The 23,842-nt window shown below is 40.1% G+C and overlaps 1 protein-coding gene across 2 annotated transcripts in view; it reads left to right on the top strand.

Annotated features, from left to right (window-relative positions):
• npepps (aminopeptidase puromycin sensitive) overlaps window positions 1–23,842 on the top strand; it is a 215,690-nt gene that overhangs the window by 87,484 nt on the left and 104,364 nt on the right. For both annotated transcript variants that reach the window (XR_009442855.1, XM_048560329.2), the window contains exons 3-5: window positions 8,371–8,448; window positions 11,476–11,597; window positions 12,722–12,829. Coding sequence is in view for 1 of the 2 variants with exons in the window: in XM_048560329.2 (XP_048416286.2) it covers window positions 8,371–8,448; window positions 11,476–11,597; window positions 12,722–12,829 (308 nt within the window). In the remaining variant the exon portion in view is untranslated. The remainder of the gene's footprint in view (window positions 1–8,370; window positions 8,449–11,475; window positions 11,598–12,721; window positions 12,830–23,842) is intronic.

The following is a 23,842-nucleotide window of genomic DNA, read 5'->3' as shown; positions in this document are numbered from 1 at the left end:
CAATTTTGGTCACTTACACATAGCCAATTTTCATTGCTTCATCTTTGGCACTGTGCCTTTAGCTACTTGGCCATGAGCATGCTTGCTGTTTTAAGATGCTCTTTGAAAGTTAGCTCATTAACCATTTACCCTGGTTTTGTATTTTTTAACTTAATTCTGTGACAAATTGATAATGCTCCTGGGCAACTCCTTGAAATGTTTTGTGACATTGAATATGATATATAAATGTCGGTCAGCTTGCTTAAAAGTTAAAGAAGCTCCATTTGGGAGAGGGGAAACATTAGGCTTACGAAGCAAAAAGATATGGCAGCAATGCAGGGCAGCCATCTAGATCATGATACCTGGAGAGCATCCGAGTATACAAACATAGAAAACCAACAGCAGTAGAGTCAAACGGGTCAAATATGATAAAAGGCAAAATTAGTGCCTCTTAAACCCATGTTGTATTAAAAGCAAGGCAAATAAATTAACAAGACAAATAGAGCTTAATGCTTTGTAACCATTATGGAAACATGGTTACACGGAGATCAAAGCGGGGTAGTAAATATTCGGGATATGTTCATTTTCTAAAGGAAATGATGATTTAGCTTTGTTGATGTGACATGGAATAAATATGACAGAAAGCAGTAATCTTAGATTGGTGATTGTAGGCTGGTAAAAAGGGATAACAAAGGGAAGAAGTGGTGCTCGGAGCAGTCTTCAGGCCCCCTAACAGCTATACTGTATGACAGAATAAATCAAGAGATGATGAGGGGAGGACATGATTTTTTAAAAAAGGCAGAACCTTTATCAGGTTAATTTTAATCTTCTCTTAGACTGGGGAAATCAAATTGGCAATGGTAGTCATGAGGAAGAATATAGTTAAATTTTCTTTTGTCTCTTTCTCTTAGACTTTTCCAGAATCAGAAGATTCTTGGAAAATTAATTCTGGTACATCCACTACAGTTGTAGCTACTTTTAAAATCCTAGGATGTAATCTCGGGTCCAGGGGCAGTGTTACTTCTAATGTTACTACCAGCTGCGCAGACGTGTGCATAGCAGTGACTTTCCAGAACCAGAGGTCAATGCCATAGTCTGCATGCTAATACAAGTTGCTGTGTGTGGAATGTCTGAGCAGCTACACACGTATGCAGCTTAGAGGAGATGTCATCCAGGGGACTTGCCAGCCTTCAGCCCAATTAGTTTCCCTGATACTTTTTCCGTGATTTTGCTGTGTATTTATTCAGCTCCTCTGCTGTTTCCTGGTTTCTCATTATTATTGCCCTATCCTCATTCACTTAAAAAAAGCCATGAGTTCACTTTACTCACTTGTCCCTTTTCATATATTTAAAGAAGTTCCTGCAGTCTGTTTTCTTATTACTTACTGATTTACTCAAATTGTTTATTTTCACCCTCGTTAGTTTATCTTATGTTGGCTATTGGAACTGTATTAATCCTATGGTTTGTCTGTAATCTTGACCACAGTGTATATTTTTTCTTCAAATTTGGTACTATCCTTAACTACTTTGGTTAACTAACACTGGATGATATCTTTGTGAGTCATGAATTATTTTCTTCAGTGCCTGCCACTTCAACCATCTTTACTGTTAAAATCCTTTCCCAGCCCACTTAAGGAATTTCTGCCATTTTATCTCAGTTTAGTGCAGTTATTTCCAGCCTAAGTTTCCTATTCTCAAACTAATTGTTAAATTCTATTTTGTTATGTTCACTGTCTCGTAGGGGATCTTTTATCTGAGATCACTTTGTAAGCCTGCCTTTTATACCTGATCGGATCCAAAATAGTCTGACCTTTGCGTTGTTAGTATTGCCTTGATTCCTTTGTTTCTCGCTTTGCTACAAAAATTCTTCAGAATGTATCCTTCATTTTCTGGACTACTTTGCATCAGCTTCTTAAATTTGAATGCTGCTCCTGATATGTTAGTTGATGCTACCAATGCTCTGCTCCATCAGTGGTTGCAAAACATTATTCCCCACTGTGGACTCATTTCAAGACTTGAAAAATATTATGATCTGTAAGAATTGTGGAGCTTGTTACAGATCTGTAAGGGTGGTGTCTGTGAGAACAGTCAGATGCTAGTTAATCTCAGAGTTTAGAAGAGGGAAGAAGGATGTGTGTGTTCTTTCCGATGCCTCTACTTGCTCAGCACATGGAGAGACATATATTGTCACTTCCTGACCCAAAATATCAGGTGCAGTCTTATTTGATGTTTGTGGTCCCAATTTTGGAAAGTTCTGACCTAAATTGTGTGGGTGTACAGTGACCTAAAGGTGCCCGTGCGTGCTGCGTAGAAGTTGCTTCCTTAAATTTACTATGTGAAGTGAGAAATCGCACATACTAGGTAATAGTCCAACAGGTTTATTTGAAAACAAGCTTTTAGCGCCTCAGTCCTCCTTCAGATGTTACTGAAAGCGGTAGTATCAAACACAATTTATAAGTAAAAGATCAAATGTTCACACCATTGATGAGATGTACTAAATAAACCTAAGATGCTGTGAAATCTTTAATCAGTCAGAAGTTTTAATTGATTTAATATACATATGTAAATCCCTGAATTCCGTTCAACTCACAGTCCCGAGAGAACTAAAGGTTTTATCGGTGTGAAGAGGTGATGTTTCAGGTCAGGCAGTGCATGTTAGGTTTGAGATGTTGTTCAGAAGCAGTTTTACTTTGGAATCAGACTGGTTTTATTTGTAAAGTAGGAATTTATAAAACACCATATTGGCTGTCTGTAACTTGTGTGCTTTTTGAACAAAATAAAATGGACGTGCAATGGAGGTGTGGAGAAGAGAGCGATTGTGTGTGGAGGGCTTGGTGGGATGGGGTCAAAGAGGGAGGAGAGAGAGCGAGCAAGTGCATGCGGGCGAGGTGTGAGGCCACGTGCGACATAAAAGCAAGATCCTGGTTGAGGCCATCCTCGCGAGTACCCACCTTTGTGGAGGACGTTGACCTGAAGGTCAGAGTCAAAATGACCTCAACCGCTGAAGTGTTCCCCTGTGTGGTGGGTGGTGGTATCCCTGTCGAAGATCTGACATGTCTTGGAGAGGTTACCATGACAGGGTTGTATAGAGTTGTGGTTAGTGTTGCCCTGAAGGCTGGGGAGTTTGCTGCAAACAATGATCTGTTTATGGTTTGGCAGTTATTTGATGGTGAGAAGTGGAGGTGTGGGGAAGAGCCTGGCCAGGTGCTCATCGTCATCGATAATATGTTGAAGGCTGCAATGAAGATGGTGTAGTTTCTCTGCTCCCAGAAAACACTGGATGCTGAGGGGCACCCTGTGGGACATATCCCCCGTCTGTCTTCTGAGGAGGTTGTTGTGTATTTCGCTGTAGCCCATTGGAACTAGCAATTGATGAGTTGAACATCGTATCCTGCTCCTATGAGGGCATCCTTCAACACCTTCAGGTGCCCATTTTGTTCTCCTTATCCAACGGATTCATTGTATGTGTAGGTCTTGTTTGCAGAGGATGGTTGTTTTAATATTATCTAGAGAAACTCAGGTTATCTGTAGGCTTGAGGTAGTGCGATGTACTGAGGTGTCCATCCCTGATGGAGATGCATGTGTCCAAGACTGATACTGATCCTAAAGAGTAGTCCATGTTAAGTTTGATCGTGAGGTGAAACTTGTTGATATTGCTATGTAGTTGTTTCAGTGATCCTTCGCCATGAGTCCAAAGGGAGAAAATGTCAGTGTATCTTGTGTATAACTTTGGTCGCAGGTTTCATGCATCAAGGAAGTTTTGTTCGAACCTTTACATAAGAATGTTGACACATTGGGGAGCAAACCTGATCCCCATGGCAGTTCCATGTATCTGGATGTAGAATTAGTTGTCGCAGGAAAAGACATTGTGGTCGAGGGTGAAGCAGATGAGTTGTAGGGTGGCATCTGGAAACTGGCATTTGATGGTATTGAGTACTGAGGCTGTTGCAGCAATGCTGCCATGGGGGTTGCTAGTGTAGAGTGCCGAAACATCCGTTGTGACCAGGTATGTTCCTAGTTTAATGGTCCATGGGTGCTGAGTTTCTGCAGGGAATCTGTAATGTTACTAGAGAAGCTGGGAGTTCCCTGTACAAGGGTTTTAAGATGCCCTCGACCTCGCCAGAGAGGTTCTTTCACAGGGTCCCATTGCCTGATGTAATGGGATGTCCAGGTGTGTTGGCTTTGTACATCTTTGGAAGGCAGTAAAAGTCCCCTATGTGGGAAGCGTACTCTGAAGGACTGGACCAAAAGTCTTGACTGGTCTGTTCAGTTGATGGGTGTGTTCTTTGGTCAGATCACCAGGTAGTCATCTGTAGTGTTCCTGGCACTTGCACACCATTACTGTGTATGAGCTTTTGTACAAAAATTGAAGGACCTTTGCACTGAAAGCAAGTAATTTCTTTATTTTAAAATATAAATCAAAGGGTATGTTGCTTTTCACCTTAAGTTCTTCCAGCTGCCGCCTCTTTACTGAATCCTGTGTGTATATGCTTTACTTCTAACAGATGCAGCAATGTACAATGCTAATATTACACCACAGATCAAGGAGCAATATCTACTAGCACATCGTCAACTTTCCTTAACTGTCTGATTCTGTGATACAATCTCTGCTGAATAGTTCACTCCTCAACTGAATCTCTCTCCTCAACTGTCTCTGGAGGAATCTTAATTCATGTATGGTAACAAAGTGTGAAGCTGGATGAACACAGCAGACCAAGCAGCATCTTAGGAGCACAAAAGCTGACGTTTCGGGCCTAGTTTGTTTGTCACCTGGTAGGCTGGGTTTCATGCTATGTCTCCATTCCCTGAAAAGCAGTTTGAAGCACTTACTTGTGGAGACAACTATAACTTCAGTTGTTCTATTTTCCTCCCCATTGGTATTGTCCAGTACTGTTGGTTTTGGGCAAGCCCTTGTGTTTTGCACCCATATGATAATAGCGCTGGAGCAAGTCAGATCCCAGAAAGAAACCTGTCTTGATATTATATATTTAATTATTGCAGTTGGTTGCCTTTATGGTTGGTCACTGAAATTTATGCACGAGACTGAAGGTATTGTTTAACAGCAAACTAGTTTATTGGATAAAGGAGAAAAGAAGTTATATATTACAAAAGAGAGTTGGAAAGTTCTTGGCATGACAGCAAAATAAGTGTTTCAACCTCCTTCCCAGCCATATCTTCTTCCAGACATCAGTCCCAGACTCATCTGACTTCTGTCTGAACTCTTGAAGTTTTTATTAAACTGGCTCCTCTGAGGTTCTTTGTCTTGCACTGTCCAGACATTTTGCGATTCCTTTCCAATTCTATTGTCATGAACCTTTCTCAAAACCTTTCTCAAAACCTGATCATCATCAATTCTAATAATTGTAAGATTCCTATTTAAATCTTTTCTAGCTTGGAAACTCCATCAGCTAAAACACTTTGGTTCCCATGGGAAAAAAAGCTTGACTTTCCTGCTGGGGAGAAACTTTCCTCTTTTCTGATCTGAACTTGAGAACCTTCTGACCTAAACGCAGAACTAAAATTAATGGCTTTTAGGCCTATTATAAACTCAGCAATATAAATATTCCATTCAATAACACAGCAGTGATTCTGACAGTCAATTTAAATCATATGCCGCCTTAGAATTGATATGTCTGGGTCACTGTAACAAATGACTTTCTGACCCGTTTTAAAAAATTGCATTCACAGAACAGACCCACATCTAGCTGCTTCTATTTTGAAATCAAAACTCCTGAATATATTATACATTAGACACCTCAACACTTTGGTGGATGCCTTGCTTCTGCTTGGGTTCTGTGGATTCTGAGATATCTGATAACCCTTAATAGGTAACTTGTTGACTCACTACATCTGTGCAGCAGATGGGCCTCAAAAAGTGGGACAGATAAGATATTTAGATTTGTGCGTTTTCTGTGACATCTCAGCTTGCTCTGTGTGCATCCTTTTATATATTGTCTTGCCAGACAAACCACTTTCATTTTGTTTGGCCACAAACTTAGGGACTCCCATGAGTTGGTAGGAATGTTTGTTCTCTTCAAAGATGTTTTGGGGATATCCCTAAAACATTTCTGCTGTTCTGGGAGATCTCTGTTATGACTTAGTTCAGAGTAGAACAGTCATTTGAGGAGTCTGACGTCAAACCCGTGTGTTGCATGCCCTGCCCATTGATTTTTGATTAAGTTACACCTTACACCTACTGAATGGACAGACTGGTTAGCAGATCATCAGTTGCCACCCTCTTCACATGTGCCTCCAGGCTATTTTTATCTCATTTTCAAGACTCAGGCCACAGATACATCCTGTATGAATATGGCTATTCAGATTTTTGTGAACGAAATCAAGTTGTACCAGATTTATCTACTGTAAAAACCAGCTACTTTCAAGGCTGTATCTGGATAATAAATATAATCACCATGCTCTTTTGACAATTCATGTGCATCTTGTCTCCAGCTAAATGCTAACCACATGACTGACTTTCTTGCCTTTGATAGGCTGACTTTGGAATCATTCCAACCTCAAGATATCTCTCTTTCTATTTTCTCTACATTATGTAATAGGCTCTGTCTCTAGAGTTCTGTAAACTTAGCTAATGCTTTTGTCACCTTTCTTAACATCACCTTTCACACTGTCCATTTTCCTTTTGGCTCTGTGAAACAACATCTTGAGCTCTTTGAATTAACACTGCTATGCAAATAGAAGTTGGCAAAAGTGCTATCAATTTTGAAACAAGGTTTCAAAACTTCTCTCACAATCATGTTTTAATGTATAGGAACTTAGCCTGTGATTTCTGGTGCTTCTGCAGAGCTGCTATTACAGTAAGACGTCATTGCAGCCTTAAGGTTAAAATCTCAGATGCAGGATTATTTCCCTGCTACTAGATGAGGATGCATGTTGCCTCCTGCATTAGATTTTGGGCTACAGTTTAACGGGGATGTTTTTGTTAAGGGCTGGTTGGTTGGAGGCTATCTTGTGATGCAGAACCATACCAATATTGTAGGTTCACTTCACACACCAGCTGAGGTTACCATGAAGGAGTCTCATTCTCAAGCTCTCCCCTCATCTGAGGCGAGGTGACCCACAGGTTAAACCACCACCGATTATGTCTGTCTAATGAGAAAGCAGTCCTATGGTCCAGTAGTGGAATGGCAACTTTACCGTACCCTGAATTTTGTTCAGGAAGTAGGTTCTCAACCATCAAGTGTTTCTGCAGAAACACAGCAGATAAGTTGTCCAGGACTAGTCTTCCAATTGGTTGTTTTTTAAACTGTAATAACTTTGCATATTGCTGTAAATGCAGAGATGACTTGTGTTCAAAATCTTTTAATGTGAGCAGGAGCTGCAGGTAGTTACCATGAATGTTTGCTTGTATTTATGTTATTCATTCTTTACTTACATTGGGAACTAGGAACAAGTGAGCATATTGTTCTGTTCAGGTTGCATTATAAGTCACTGATGAGGAAAAAAAGTTTAATCTTTGTGCTGCTGAAGGTCTGGGCCCGAAACGTCAGCTTTTGTGCTCCTGAGATGCTGCTTGGCCTGCTGTGTTCATCCAGCCTCACATTTTATTATCTTGGAATTCTCCAGCATCTGCAGTTCCCATTATCTCTGATACTATTTTAATCTTTGTGCTCTTGGGTTAAGGAGGAAGAACATCAGGCAAAGATCTTGTTCCTGCTCACAACTATCAAAGTGTGGATGTGGCAACTTGGTAGAGGATAGGAGCAAGTTGATTTATGATGCTGCTCACAGTCAAACCGAAATCCACTGATGGTACTAACATAATGGTCATTCTGACAAGATATTCTAGGTCTTTGTGGAAACTGTTGTGGTGAAGGATGGAAACATTAATGATGGGAGAAAACTGCAAGAAGAGAAATGAAGATATATTTTTGAAACTTCATATAAATTGCACGGCAGAGGTATCATCTGGCTGTGATTTTAAAAAAAATATAGCTGCTGTCAACTTGTTTGTCCCAAGACTCTGTGCTGCACGTTTTTCAATTAGTAATGCACTGCTATGATAGTATTTAAGTTTTTCTTTCATCCCAATTCTTGAAAGTAACAACATGGCATATTTTAAACTCAACAGTCATTTGTGGGCTCCCTCCAGCTTGTCAGAGATTCCTTGACTATGAATACCAATCTTCTTAACAGTAAGGCAGAAAACCCTTGCGAATAAATAACCTGGATTATACAGTTATTTATAAAGTATAATTGAAACCAAAAGAACCGTCTATGCTATAAATCGGGAACAAAAACAAGTTACTCAAAAAGTTCTGCAGATGCTGCCAGACCTGCTGTGCTTTTCCAGCAACTTCTGTTTTTGTGTTCATAAAGATATAATTGTTTGCTTGCAGTTTGTTCATTTTAATAAACGTTTGTCTTTCTACAGAAATAAATGCAACAGGGTTCAATTATCAAAATGAGGACGAGAAAGTAACACTCTCATTCCCTAGTGCCCTACAGAAAGGTAATTCTGTAACATTATAATTACAATTTGATGTGCTTATATATTTTAACGTTATTTAGTCAGCCCTACCTATCGGTTGACTTCTGATACCTACGTTACAGGAAAAAAATTAAACTTGCGTCTCTGATATTTTCAGTCTGTCTGGTTTCCTCATTTATGTGTAGAAATTCTGATGTATGACCATTTGTGAGCCTAGGAATGAAAATTGTAGTGAGTCATTGCAGCTCTGATTTTCTGTACATTGACTTCAGTGGAAACATGGGCTCGGGCTTTGTGAATGGTTTGCTCAGTGATGCTTTGGAACTTGTATTTAATTTCCACTTGAACATGGAAAATCCACCCATTGTGGCATTAGACTAGTTCTTAAATTACTCGGATATTGCCTGCAGAAGCCCATTCCACGTAAACTGTAGAATATCTTGATCAACTAAAAATCGAAGGACCTCGCACCTAGTCTGTTTGTGTGGCTAATTGCATTTTGTTGGATTTTAAAAAGAAATTCTGGGTTACAGCAAAAATAATTTTTAGGCGAATGCATAATTAATTTGTTTCTAAATTTGAGTTAATCAGGTCATTTTAACTGTAATTGTCAGTTCTTTTGGTTGTCAGTTGGTGAAGTGATGCCTCGAGGCACAACGCAATCTTGGCAGCAAATGCAGTGGGTCTTTGTGATAATTTGTCATATTATGGAAGGAGCAGTGGACCCAGATAGCTTCAAACTAATTGTTAACTTTTATAATTGGGACTGAAATGTACCCATAGTTAGACCAAGGAAATAAATAGTGGAAGAGGATAGGTTGATATGAGGGAAGAAAGAATGTCAGTGGATGGTCAAGAATAAAGTTACCCAGCAAACACAACTCCCTTAGAAGTTGCTAGCTCAGGAATCATTTTATACTTTTGGCACTTGTCATCTTGTATCCAAAATGACATTTGTCTTGGCTGGAAAAGAACCAGTATAATTGTTGCTGTGAAATGATGTTTATTATCTATTAAAGCTCATGTAAAGTTTTAAGTCATGTCACTTGGCAGGAATGAATTGTGTAATTCTAACTTATCTCGTGAAAAGTGGTTTCCAGAGAATGAAAATGAAACCTTCCATCTGATTACATTTGAGATTATTGAAGATGGGAACATCTATTGTGAATTTTACAATTAAAGACCTTACTAGTTGATCTATTAAAGCATTTTGCAGTTGTGTGTGCCACACTGATGATAAGAATAACAAGAGCTAAATAATATTGACAGCAAGAAGCTGAAAGGTAATTACTCATTAAAGGTCTCAAGGCAGGAATTAAGATCAGGTGGGCCCTCAAAATGGTTTTTGGTTAAAGGGGTGGTATTGAGAGATGAAAACTGAATAAACCCTGAATGCTGGAGATAAAGGTGACCTATTGCAATTGAACAACAGATTTGTCAATATTTGAAAGAAGGATGGAACAAAAGGTCAGGTGTAAACTTTTTAATAAATTTCACAAAATCGGGAATGAGAAGCAAATAACTCAATTCTTTCTGGTTATTAATTTTTCTTTGTGCACTTTATGCTTGATACCTTACATCACATCTCCTATCACCTGGGATGCCACTTGAAGTTGTGGGACTCTTGAAGCAAGTCTCAGTTAGTTAAGGAAAATGTCTAAAACAAAGTGTAATCTGAAAGAGGTTGAGGGAGGGAAGAAAGAATTCAAAAAAGATATATTTAATAAAATTTGACACTCTCTGGTATGGTATGGGGATTAAATGAAGGAATTATGTGTAACAACTTATGTTTTTAATTTGAATTGTAAATTATAATGTGATGCCAATCACTACCGTCCCACTAATACATTTTATTTCCTTTATTCATTCTTGGGATGTGGGCATTCCCGTTAAGGCCATAATTTATTGCCCGACCTTATTATTTTCATAATATTGGCCAAGTAGGTGGTCTGATGGGTTACTTCAGTGCACATTTGAAGACTCAGCCACATTACGGTGGGAAGAATACAGTTTCAACTTTTGGAGTGTATAACCACGATTATTTTTACTATTGTTAGTTTGCAGTTTATGGAGCATCCTCACAAGGAAATATGTGTTGGTAAAGTGCAACAGTTGTTGTATGCACAGTTTATTTTCCATTATTTCATTAATGGGTTGAGCACATTGCTGCGTAGGCTGCATTTATTGCCCACCCCTAATGGCCGAGAAGGCAGTTAAGTGTGAGCCGGATTGCTGTGTGTCTGGAGTCACATGGAGGCTGCACCAGGTACGGATATCAGTTTCCTTCCCTGAAGGGCATTAGTGAACCAGATGGGTTTTTCTGACAATGGGCATTCGATTCATAATCATCATTAGATTCTTAATTCCAAATATGTTACTAAATTCAAATTCTACCATCTGTCTTGGTGGGATTGGAACCTGGGTTCCCAGAATGTTATCTGATTCTCTGGCTTAACAGTCCAGTGATAATACCAGTAGGCCATTGCCTTCTCTAATGGGGAGAGTTACAGGAAAAATACGATGATGAAGCATTTTGTAGTATTGCTCAATTTAGGGGAGAGCCACTTTCATATCATATTTACTGAAAGCTGGCTGGTGTGTTCATGCTCTGACTGACCTGGTTTTAAATTCATATTGTTGGTATGGTTTGGTCTGTTCTCATCCTGTTGGCTGCAATTTCTCTTGGGTAGTTCATCTCTGAAATTACAGGTCCATACAATTAGAAGTGTTCAGTTTTGCAGCCAAGGAAAACCCGAAAGAAAGTGTTTTTTAATGTTGGTTCTGAGATGGCGTTTGGGTTCATTATTAGAACAGACCAAAAGGATCTTTTACTACGTATTTGGAGCATATTATTTCCATTTCCAACATTTCTATCTACATCAATAAAATTAATGCAAAAAATATCACAAGATATAGTGATATCCTCAGTGCTGAACAAACAATGTTGTTTATGTCAACTCTAAGTTTGCTAGCTTGCTGTACAGTCCATGTGTAAACATTAACAAAATGTAACTTGTGTTCATTAATTATAGCATTGTGTTGTAACAGGTCATGGAATGTTGAAGATAGATTTTGTCGGCGAGCTCAACGACAAAATGAAGGGATTTTACAGAAGCAAGTATACAACACCATCGGGAGAAACCCACTATGCTGCTGTGTCTCAATTTGAGGTTAGAAAATAAAAGTTGTGTGGTGAAGTCCCATTGATAATACATTTCTGATCAAACTTGAGGTTTGGGGCTAGATTTTGGAAGTGTGGCAGTTTATTAGTATTGAATTTCTGGAGTTAGAGAAGTGATACAGCGTGGTTCTAGTTCTTTATTAACCCCCTGTTGCAAGTCACTTGTGAACTTTTAAGAAACTCTATCTGCTGGGGGCGAAAACAGAAACGAGCCGCAAAGGCCATATCCTTTACAGCTTCCACTGAGCTTGAGAAGTGTTTAATGTTAAAGGTATTTGATTTTGGAATTCTGCTTTTGTCTCAAACCAAATAGACAGGTAGAGGTTTCAGAACATGCAACCTTAGAATTGAACTTGTACAAATTTCAGATATTACTAGTTTTCACCTTTGGTTGTTCACGTTGGTGGATGGGGCTTTCATGAGTCTAGAGTTGTCGGATCACTTGGAGTGTAGGGAAAGATGGACAAAGAAGCTGATAACTACTTGATGTGTCACTGCTCCAGTAACCATGATGTGGAGGTGATCGTGTTGGACTAGAGTAGACAAAGTCAGATGTCACACAACACCAGGATATAGTCCAAGATAATGTGAACTGCAGATGCTGGAGAATCCAAGATAACAAAAAGGGTGCAGCTGGGATGCTGCTTGGCCTGCTGTGTTCATCCAGCTTCATACTTTATCTTAATCAGGACATAGTCCAATAGGTTCATTTGAAATTGTTATTTTATTCATCTAATAACTGACTTAAGTTGATTTTAAAAAGCCTGTATTTTGCGAATTTCCAGTTTTGAATTGATTGGAGATGTTGTGCTAGTGTTAGTCTTTAGTTAACAATAGATTTTTGCTTTTAAACAAATGTCATTATTCCACAGACAAAATGTATTGTCCACTTTTACCCAAACAGTATTAATGACCTATGTACTATCTAGTTGGACTTGTAGATAATCCTCAAAGTTTTTCATGTATGTGTCGTGTATAGAATATGAAGAATGATTCAAATAGTGCACAATCTACTTTTTCTTCCGCTCCTGTTCTCTCTTTTAATTCATCTCTTGATTCCACCCCCCACCCACCCTATTTACCCATTGTTGATTACTACATTCTCTGTCCTAGCCCACAGATGCACGGAGAGCATTTCCATGTTGGGATGAACCTGCCATAAAAGCAACGTTTGACATCACACTAATTGTTCCAAAGGACAGAGTTGCCTTATCAAATATGGTAAGCTTTAATGTGTACTTTGTATCCATCTCATGGTCCTGTAAAAGGAAGTGCTGGTGGAAAAAACAAGGATAAATGTTGTTCAAAAGTTTACCTAGGGAATAAATTATGAAGAATGATTCATTGCTAAATTATTAATGTGAAAGAGGCAAGAAATAGCTTTTCATTCGGGATATGTAATTGGAAATACTGTGCATTTTGTGTAATCACCATTTATCTCAAAAAAGTTTCTTTTTTTATCCCCCGATGAGTACTCAGTCAAATGCTGGCCCAGCCAGCAAAGCTATTATCCAAACCTTGTTGCCACTTAGGTGCAGTGACCCACTTGCCTGATCTACTGTAGTTCATTTGGTGTAGGTACACCCATAGTGCTATTAGGGAGGACATTCCAGGGTTTTGACCCAGTGACTGTAAAAGAATGACATTATATTTCCAAGTCTCAGAGTGACTGGCTTGAACAGGGAAATGCAGATGCTGGTGTCTTATGTATTTGTTGCCTTTGTCCTTCTAGATAGTGGTTTTGTGTTTGGAGAATGCTGTATAAGGAGCCTTGGTGATGTTCTGTAATGCATTTTGTAAATGATTCACACTGCTGCTACAGTGTGTCAGTATTTGAGAGAGTGAACCTTTGTGGGGTGTGGTGCCAATCAAGCAGGCTGTTTGTCTTGGAGGTTTTTTCTTCATTAATTAACAGAATGAGGGTGCCGCTAGCTAGGCAGCATTTATTGTCCATCCCGTATTGCCCAGAGGGCGGTTCACCACGTTGCTGTGGGTCTGGAGTCACACGTAGACTGGACCCGGTAAGGGTGGTAGGTTCCTTCCCTAAAGGGCATCAGTGAACCAGATGGATTTTTCCAACAATTGACAATGGATTAACAGTCAACATTAAATTTTCAGTTCCAGATATTTTATTGAATTCAAGTTCCACTGTCTGCTGTGGCAGGATTAAAACCTGGGTCCCCAGACATTATCTGGGTCTCTGGATTAACAGTCACGCAATAATATTGCTAGGTCATTGCTTCCCTCTAAATGTGGTTGAGCTTTTTGAGTTTTGTTGGAATTCCATCTATCTAAAGTGGGACAAGTGGCGAGTATTCCATCATGCACCTGCCCTGCGTCACTACCCCATGGAGCTCCTGCGGTGATATGCTGGGGCTAAGACGGGCTAAGACAACCTCCAACAACCTCAACTGTCTTCATTAGAGCTAGGTATGATACCAATCAGTAGAAAGATTTCCTTCTGATCCTCATTGATGCCACACTAAGTCAGACATGTCCTTGATGGCAAAGACAGTCGCTGTCATCTCCTGTCTGGGTTTCAGTTCTTTAATCTGTGTTCTGAGTAAGGCTCAGAGCTGGTTGGTGCTGGTATAACTGAAGCAGAGCATTAATGAGTGGGTTATTGTGAAGCAGGTGCTACTGGATAATGCTGTTGATGGCACCTTCCATCACTTTATTAATGATTGAGAGTAGATCGGGGTGTTGTTTGCTGAGTTGGATTTTTCCTGCTGTTTACACGCAGGGCACACCAAGGCAATTTTCCATCTTTCAGGGTGAGAGGGGAAAAGTTTATGGGAGATATGTGTCGAGAGTTCTTTACACAGAGGCTGGTGGGTGCGTGGAACGTATTGCCAACGGAAGTGGTAGACACAGTCATGATAGCGTCAGTTAAGATGTATCTGGATAGTTACATGAACGGGCAGGGAGCAGAGGGATAAAGTTCCTTGGAAAGTAGGTGACAGGTTTAGAGAGAGGATCTGGATCATGCAGGCGTGGAGGGCCGAAGGGGCTGTTCCTGTGCTGTAATTTTCTTTATTATTGTCTAGATACCAGTGCTACCTTTGTTGAACAGCTTGGTAGAGGCAGCATTACTGCAGATGTTGGAGTCCAGGTTAACACACTGGAGCTAGGGGAACATGCGTCAGAAGAACAGGAAAGTCAATGTTCTGGTTTGGGACCCTTCAGTGCTGATGAAGGGTCCCACCCAAAACGTCATCTGTCTTGTTCTTCTGATGCTGCCTGACCTGATGTGTTCCTCCAGCTGCACACTGTGTCAGTAGAGACTTAGAAGTTCTAGAGCACAAGTCTTCAGTGCTATTACCAAAATGTTGTCGGGACCCATAGCCTTTGCCATATCTGCTGTCTTCATTTATTTCTTGTTATTATGCAGTGTGAATCAAATTTGGCTGAAGACAGTCATCTCTGACACTGGGGACCTTTTGGGGGAGGCTAACATATATCATCCACTCAGCCATTCTAGCTTCATTTGTTCCAGCCCTTTTACATTAATGTATTCTGCTGCCCAACCACATGCTCCTGGCATGCCATCCTGCACTCTTCTTTGAATCAAGGTTGATCCTCTGGCTTAGTGGCAATGATAGAGTTGGGAACGTGCCAGACAATGCAACTGTAGATTGTTTGAGAACAGTTCTGTAGCTGGCAACCCCTAACGTCTTGTGGATTAGAAGTTTAGTTGCTATATCGGTTTGAAATTGATTCCATTTACCTCAGTATTACTGCCACACAAGGCAATGGAGAGTATCCTTGAAGTGAATACAGGACTGCGTCCACCAAGGACTGTGCTGACTGGTCTCTGGCCAATGCTGTCTTGGAAAGATGCACCCATGATAGATTGGTGAGAATGCGACCAGGTATGTTTACTATTTTGGTGCTTGCTTCATCACTGACCACAGACCCAGTCTAGCTCCGATGTCCTACAAGATGCGGTCAGCAGCAATGCTAGTCAGTCCAGTTTTGTTACTTTTTGTTTTGAGATTTTATTCACAGTTTGATACAAATGAATAGGCCATTTCAGAGAGCAACCACAGTGCTGTGAGCCTGGAGTCACATAATTGAGATCAAGTAGGATAGCAGATTGGAACCAGATGGGTTTTTGCTCCAATCAACAATGGTCATCATTAGAGTTTTAATTGAAGATTTTAAAATAAAATTCCAATTCTGAGATCTGCTATGACAGGAAGCAACCTGGGTCGGGATTGCCTGAGTCTTTGGATTACCAGTCCAGCAAATGATGCTATGCCTGCAGCTCCTTATTAGTGTAGTCATTGTGTACTTAGATGATGTATTTTTTTGGCTGAATTAAAAGCTTGATTAAATTCTGAGAAAGGTATGATGGACTACAGCTCGTTCATTTTCCTTATTACAGATCCAGATAAGTGACTATGAGATGCTGTGTAACCTCTACTCTGTTGCTTTGGCCTGCTGTCAGCTTTCACAGAGAACGTTTCTTAGAGCGTCAGTGGGAAGTTTTGAACTCCTGACATCCTTTTTGATACTTTGGAAAATTTCTGGTCTGTTTTCCGACTGACCCCATGGATGGTAGGGACTGTAAAGATGTTCAGTGTACAGAAAAATTGTCTTGTGAGCAAAGGCTAAGCAGGTTGGGACTTTACTCGCTGGAGTTTAGAAGAATGAGAGGTGGGCTCATTGAGACACAAAGCCCTTAAGCTTGATAAGCAAAAGTACATTAGACATAAGCTTGATAGGGTAAATGCTGAAAGGATGTTTTGCCTCAACCCGAGAGACTAGGACCAAAAGACACCATCCCAAAATAAAGGGATGCCAATTTAAGACTTGGGGAAAAGATGTTTTTTTTTCTGAGGGTGGTGTGTCTTTGGAATTCCTTGCCACAGAGAACTGTAGGGGCAGAGTCCTTGTGTTTCTTTAAAGTGGAGATGGATGGATCCTTGATCAGGAGAATCCAGGGTTATGGGGAGAAGGCAGGAAAGTGGACATGAGACATGTTGAATCAGCTGTGATTGTATTGAATGGCAGAACAGGCTTGAGGAGCTCGATGACTGACTCCTGTTTCTATTTCTTATGCTGTTTCGTAGAATTCTGGAAGAGATGGGTCTTTGATTCTTAAAGTATGCTAGCTAGTTTCTGAAGCGAAGAAAAAGCAGCTTCATCCACAGTGCTAGATTTTAAAAGATTCTCTATTTTCCCATAGTTATCTATCTCTGTGTTTGGGCCCATTTATCAATCAGTTGTGATGATCTTAACCCCATAATACCCTCAGTTCTGAAAGTTGAATTCATATATTGCCATGTCTGCCTTCAACAAACGTAAGTTCACCTTGTGTCTAATGTACTTTTGCTTTCAGTTCTTGTCTTTAAAAGTACTTTGTGAAGTTTTATAAGGTATTTTTATAAACCCATTATAAAACCCCATTATACCGGGAATACTGCTACCATATTGGAGGAGGCTTTTCAGCACTAATATAATAAGAGGCTAAGAGACATCTCCCTCCTTAACTGACCTCAAATGCCTTTATCTTAAGAACATAAGAACCAGGAGCAGGAGTAGGCCATCCGGCCCTTCAAGCCTGCTCCACCATTCAATAAGATTGTGGCTGATCTTTTCGTGGACTCGGGTCCACTTACCTGCGCTTTCACCGTATCCCTTAATTCCTTTATTGTTCAAAGAGTATCTATCTTAGCTTTAAAAACGTTTACTGAATTAGCGTTGACTACTTCACTGGGAAAGGAATTCCATAGATTAACAACCTTCTGGGTGAAGAACTTCCTTCTCAATTCAGCCCTAAATCTGCTCCCTCTAATCTTGAGGCTGTGCCCTCTTGTCCTAGCTTCACCTGCCAGTGGAAACATCCTCTCTACTTCTATCTTATTTATTCCCTGCATAATTTTATATGTTCCTATAAGATCCCCCCTAAATCTTCTGAATTCCAGTGAATATATTCCCAATCTACTCGGCCTATTCTCATAAGCCAACCCCGTCAACTCCGGAATCAACCCAGTGAACCTCCTCTGCACCCCCTCCAGTGCCAGTACATCCTTTCTCATGTAAGGAGACCAAAACTACACACAGTACTCCAGGTGTGGCCTCACCAGCACCTTATACAGGTGCAACATAATCTCTTCTTTTAAACTCAATCCCTTCAGCAACGAAGGACAAAATTCCATTTGCCATCCTAATTACTTGTTGTACCTGCAGACCAACCTTCTGTGATTCCTGCACGAGGACACCCAGGTCCCTCTGCATAGCAGCATGCTGCAACTTTTTACTGTTCAAGTAGTAATCCTTTTTACTATTACTCCGACCAAAATGTATGACTTCACATTTATTTACATTGTACTCCATCTGCCAGACCGTTGCCCCCCACACTCAATGTATCTATGGTCCTCTGCACACTTTGCTCTGCCAATCATCTTAGCGTCATCTACAAACTTTGACACCCTACACGTGATCCCCATCTCCAAACCATCTATATAAGTTGTAAATAATTGCGGTCCCAACACCAATCCCTGAGGGTGTGACTGATTCCCAGCCAGAATAGCACTCATTTATCCTCACTCTTTGCTTCCCGTTAGTTAACCAATCCTCTATCCATGCTAACACTTTATCCCTAACGCCATGCATCCTTATCTTATGCAGCAGCCTCTTGTGCAGCACCTTGTCGAAGGCCTTATGGAAATCTAGGTACACCACATCCACTGGGTCCCAATTGTCCACCTTGCTCGTAATGTCATCATAGAATTCCAAAAGATTTGTGAAGCATGACCTGCCCTTCATGAACCCATGCTACGTCTGCCCAATGGGACAATTTCTATCTTCCTCATTGGAATGTTTCCTGTCTCCCTCTTTTAATGGAATTGCTGTAGGATTGTTGCTGTTTCCTTTTGCATCTTCAAAGTGTCAACAATTTTGTATAAAGTACATTTTTCCACATGCTGTAACTCACTCTATGCTTGAATAGTAAGCATTGAACCTTGTCTGCTGTAGTGTCTCCTCATCCTGCAACCTAAAGTCATCTAAAACACACACATGGCAACATGTAATTTACCGCATCATCTCTTTTGTTTTTCCTACTCTTTGGTAGGATATATTAAACATAACCACACAGATACAATTGCCATTGGCCCTTATCGGGGTTCCTTCATTATAACGTGCTCCTCACGTGTGAACAATTGCTGTGTAGTGTAAATGTTTATTCAAGAGACAGTGAGGGTTACAATTACATTTTTTTCAGGTGAATGTTGGATTCATTGCAGTAAAATAACACTTGTGAGCCTGTCAAAGCTTAAGTTAGGTAGCACTGTTGAAAGAATCTGTAAATGTGTTTGAACGCTGGAAATTATTCCTGTCAAATTGAGATTTATTGTTTATGAACTTACGAGGATCAGCGCAGCTATTTAATTTAAATGAGACCTATAGCACCTGGAGTGTTAGTGCTTTCAGTAGATGATGGCAAGAAACCTTTTATCATGTGCATCTGTTGCCATTCCATGACAGTTTTGAGGCAGGAAATGTTAATCTTGTTTTTCTGTACGCTACTCAAATTAAAAAGTCTTAATTATGCTTTATCAGTTTACAGTTCAATTGCATCTCTTGCAGTTGTGGGAAAGCTGTGCATTTTCTGTTATATGAACCTTTTCAGCAACTTTGTGGAGAGTCACTATACAATACCATTGTAAGAATGGAGGTTGACTCTGAAAATTCTTAATATCTGTTATGTGAGGCATTTCCTGCTGGGCAACTGGAGAGCTATATTTGTGCAGTTTAGGGAGCACATTAGTCACAGCTGCTTGAATCTGAGAGATGAGGAAGTAGAGTGATTCAACTTTTGGGGGGGGGGGGGAAGAAATCTGCATATGTATGTTAGATAATAAAGTGTGAAGTTGGATGAACACACCCGGCCAAGCAGCATCTCGGGAGCACAAAAGCTGACGTTTCAGGCCTAGACCCTTCTTCAGAGAGGGGGATGGGGTGAGGGTTCTGGAATAAATAGGGAGAGAGGGGGAGGCGGACCGAAGATGGAGAGAAAAGAAGATAGGTGGAGAGGAGACTATAGGTAGGGAGGGGATAGGTCAGTCCAGGGAAGACGGACAGGTCAAGGATGTGGGATGAGGTTAGTAGGTAGGAAATGGATGTGCGGCTTGGGGTGGGAGGAAGGGATGGGTGAGAGGAAGAACAGGTTAGAGAGGCAGAGAGAGGCTGGGTGGGGTTTGGGATGCAGTGGGTGGAGGGGAAGAGCTGGGCTGGTTGTGGGATGCAGTGGGGGGAGGGGAAGAGCTGGGCTGGTTTTGGGATGCGGTGGGGGAAGGGGAGATTTTGAAGCTGGTAAAGTCCACATTGATACCATTGATACTGCATCCCAAACCCCACCCAGCCTCTCTCTGCCTCCCTAACCTGTTCTTCCTCTCACCCATCCCTTCCTCCCACCCCAAGCCGCACTTCCATTTCCTACCGACTAACCTCATCCCACCTCCTTGACCTGTCCGTCTTCCCTGGACTGACCTATCCCCTCCCTACCTCTCCAACTATACTCTCCTCTCCACCTATCTTCTTTTCTCTCCATCTTTGGTCCGCCTCCCCCTCTCTCCCTATTTATTCCAGAACCCTCACCCATCTCCCCCCCCGATGAAGGGTCTAGGCCGGAAACGTCAGCTTTTGTGCTCCTGAGATGCTGCTTGGCCGCCTGTGTTCATCCAACTTCACGCTTTATTATCTTGTTTTCTCCAGCATCTGCAGTTCCCATTATCTCTGCATATGTATGTATCTGTTTGTGTGTATGAGTGGATAATGGAGGAATCTATATATGCAATTAAATACTAAGAGGAAAGTTTGTCAAGAGATCAAATAGCGAAAATAACTTGTTATACTCAGATGTCATGGATGGGTGGAACATCATTATAATTAAACAGCTTCAAATAATATAGTGTCTTAAGTTGTTGCAGTTGAAAGTGGTTATGGTGTTGCAAAGCCTACCGTTTGCCCACCAGTATGGTCCTTTTCAAGATGCGCTTGTTAATGCGACAGGATGGTTAGGTGCAACCATTATGGCACAAATCTTCAGCTATGTCCAGTTATCTGATGAGAACGATCATTACTACAGGGATATACTCGTGGGATATGATGACAGGAAGTTACACAGCTGATGAAGAGCCGTAAAGCTTGGTACAACTGTGATCACATATAATGTGGGAATAATTGCACTTTGAGCCTAAATATATAATGATTAACATGAAGTTTGATGTGAGAGAGTTTGAAGGTGCAGTATTGTAAAGTTATGAGTGAAAAGGAGATTCTAACAAAACACTGCGGCAAGGAAGAGATTATGTGCAGTTAACTAAAGAATGTGCACTGGATGCAGGCAATGAATGCCAAGCAAATTCTAAACACAAGACTTTGTGTAGATAACTAGCATTTGTATTAACTACAGTTTACTATTTCGAGCTGTAATTTTGTCTCGAATTTAGCACAGGCGATAGAAGTGTTTTTTATTTTGAGGTGGAAGAAATAGCAAATTTTCAATTGCTGTGAATCTGATGTTAATACTGTAAGCTATTAAAATGTTAATAAATCTATTGCAATTAGTGTAACCTGTGATCTGATGGTGTATGGGGTGCAGCTCTCTAACATAAGGGAGATCAAGATAGGCCACAGGATATAAATCAAAGCAAATATATGAATGAGAATTACTATTTGTCCTGTGCACTTGCTACAGTTAGTTCAATGTTGACACAGGTACAGTGTAAAAACACCGTCTGCTTTGTAGGTAACAATGGCTTGTTTGCATCACTAATTATTTTAGTGATCCATAATCAAGATCTGAAGTTCAGTTCCTACTGATGCGACAGCTGGCTCATAAAGTTATGAATCTGCTTTCAGAGGCGTTGTTGCCCACTTGGTGGAATAAACCAGTTTTTTAACCTTGCGAAAGTTGCAAAGAAAATGACTATAGGTTTAATTCTTTGTTTCCTGTCATCAGGTGCTAAAAATGGATTGGGATCATTTTCGAGTAGATAAACCAGAGAGAATGCGTTAATAAAATAACTGGTGTTTTTATGTTCATTAATTTTATTTCTTTGCTGTTTGAGAATATGAAGTTACTCCTCATTGGTTCTAAATCAGACTGTCCGGGTTTGTCTCAAATTCGATCTGAAAATGAGATTCCGTTGTTAACTATTGATCTTTGTTTAACATTTGGACCCATGCAAACTCCAGCCACAGTGTCTTGTTTCCAAAGCTTGTATCATTTACTGACGCAGTTTTGACTATAATAATGGGAAGTCTACCAGTCCTGACATTTATATTTCCACTTCGGTCAAACACAACAGATGCAAAGTGTTGACTTCTGTAGTTCTTCAATTACTATTTACATCAGTGAATTCAGCTGTTAATTACAACTGCTCAAGTCTGTTTGCAGTATTGCCTATAGATTTGTCAGATCTGAAATAATGCTTATGAGAAAACAACTCCAGCACCTCTTGGCGGTTCATGTTTATTTTAAACTTCATTGCTTTTGGAATCTGTGTGCCTTTTTCAAGAGAACAAACAAAATGATTAATCCAGGACCTCAAATTCCTAGTCTCACCGTTGTAAAGTTTTGTGGTAATCTTTCTAGGTGGTTGAATTCTTGGATTTATGAAATTACTGAAATATCTTAATTTTTGGGACACCGTCCAGCTGTACAAATTTCTTGTGTTCGGAGAGGTGATACCGTACACTTCACTGAAAGTCTTACTGCCCTACTTGTGTACAAACAATTGCCCAGATTTTACATCAAAATTCTCCAAAAATTGGATGAGTGATATTTTGTTTATACTTGACCATAAATTAATCATCTCTGGAACAACTTTTAATGTGCACTGCAGGCCAGAAATTATCACCATCTGCGTTTGAATTTTGGGTGAAAAAAACATGGTTTCTGGAAAACTTTGTTTCTTTTAATGCTAACTGTGCAGATTTATAGCATCGGTGAAATGTCTTCAATTGCTTGTTTCGGAATGAGCCCCTGCCGCCTCCTACATACCCATGAAAACACCCATATACTGTATATTTTGCTTTGCTGAGACCTTGTAGATCTGGGACAGCTTGGGCAGAATAGGTTTGTGTGCAAAGAAGATAAGACTGAAAAAATGTTATTTACTTCGGTGAAAATGGCCTGAACACCCAGGATATGTGAATTGATATGAAGCTGTGAATCTTGGTGTATCATCATACTTTCAAGTCAGCCTGCCAATTATCTCTCGTAACTGCAGGTAATGAAGACTACCAGCAGAATTGAATTGTGGCACCTACATCTAAGCAAATGTAATGGAACTTGGAAACCACTAGAATATTGTAATTTTCTGCAGGTTTCCACCTAAATCTATGCCAGTGAGATATCATACAAGATTCTTGAATTTTTCATCTCCCTATGTTCTTTATTGATTGCAAAAATGCCATTGGTCTATGCACGCTTTAACATTGAAGCTTCTTCAGAGTTGTGACTTTGCCAAGGACGTTTACTTCTGTATTAAACGTTGAAAATCCCCAGATGCTACACTGAATTTAGCTGATGAAAACCAGACCCTATTCCTGCCTGCTGTCCTATCGGATTATTTGATGTGTGCATTGATTAAGTACAAATTAGGTTGCAGCTGTGATAGCTTCCAAGGTTGCATAGACATTTAAGAGTTGCTGTCTGACAATTTGTAGAACTACTGGAATGTTGCTAGCATTGGTATATTCCAACCCAAGAACTGAGAATGTTATTAATGTGCAACCTGGGCTGTAACTGAAGCGGTTGTAAAGAAAGTTTCTTTATTCAGATAAATGGGATGAATTTGTTCTGATTGGGGTTACTTGAAGAATCATGACACACACTTGTTGATCTTCATGTTTCTGTGAATGAGTTTGTTCTGTCATTTTTGGCACATAATTAAATCTGATTTTCTTTTTCCATTCATCAGTCACTTGTTTCATTGGGAAAGAGATGTCTCAAAAGTTGTCAATATGAAGAGACGTCATGTTCAAAGCTTATAAAGAGCAAAATTGATGTGTTATTTGTTCTGACATTTTAATGCCTACTTTTTAGTGGTAGCAAAGAAACTCGATAAATGAGAGTGAAATTTCTGTAGAAGGAAAATGAACTTACGTTTATGCAGCGCATTCATGTCTTCAGGTTGTCCAAAGCATATTAATGCCTTAAAAATAATTAGTTATCATCACTGTTGTAATTGGGGTCATTTTGCATGCATTCAATTT

The sequence above is a fragment of the Stegostoma tigrinum genome, chromosome 31 (assembly GCF_030684315.1).
Source record: "Stegostoma tigrinum isolate sSteTig4 chromosome 31, sSteTig4.hap1, whole genome shotgun sequence".
Taxonomy (NCBI): Eukaryota; Metazoa; Chordata; class Chondrichthyes; order Orectolobiformes; family Stegostomatidae; genus Stegostoma; species Stegostoma tigrinum.
Note: the sequence above shows the minus strand (reverse complement) of the source record. Positions and strands in the feature narration are given on the sequence as shown.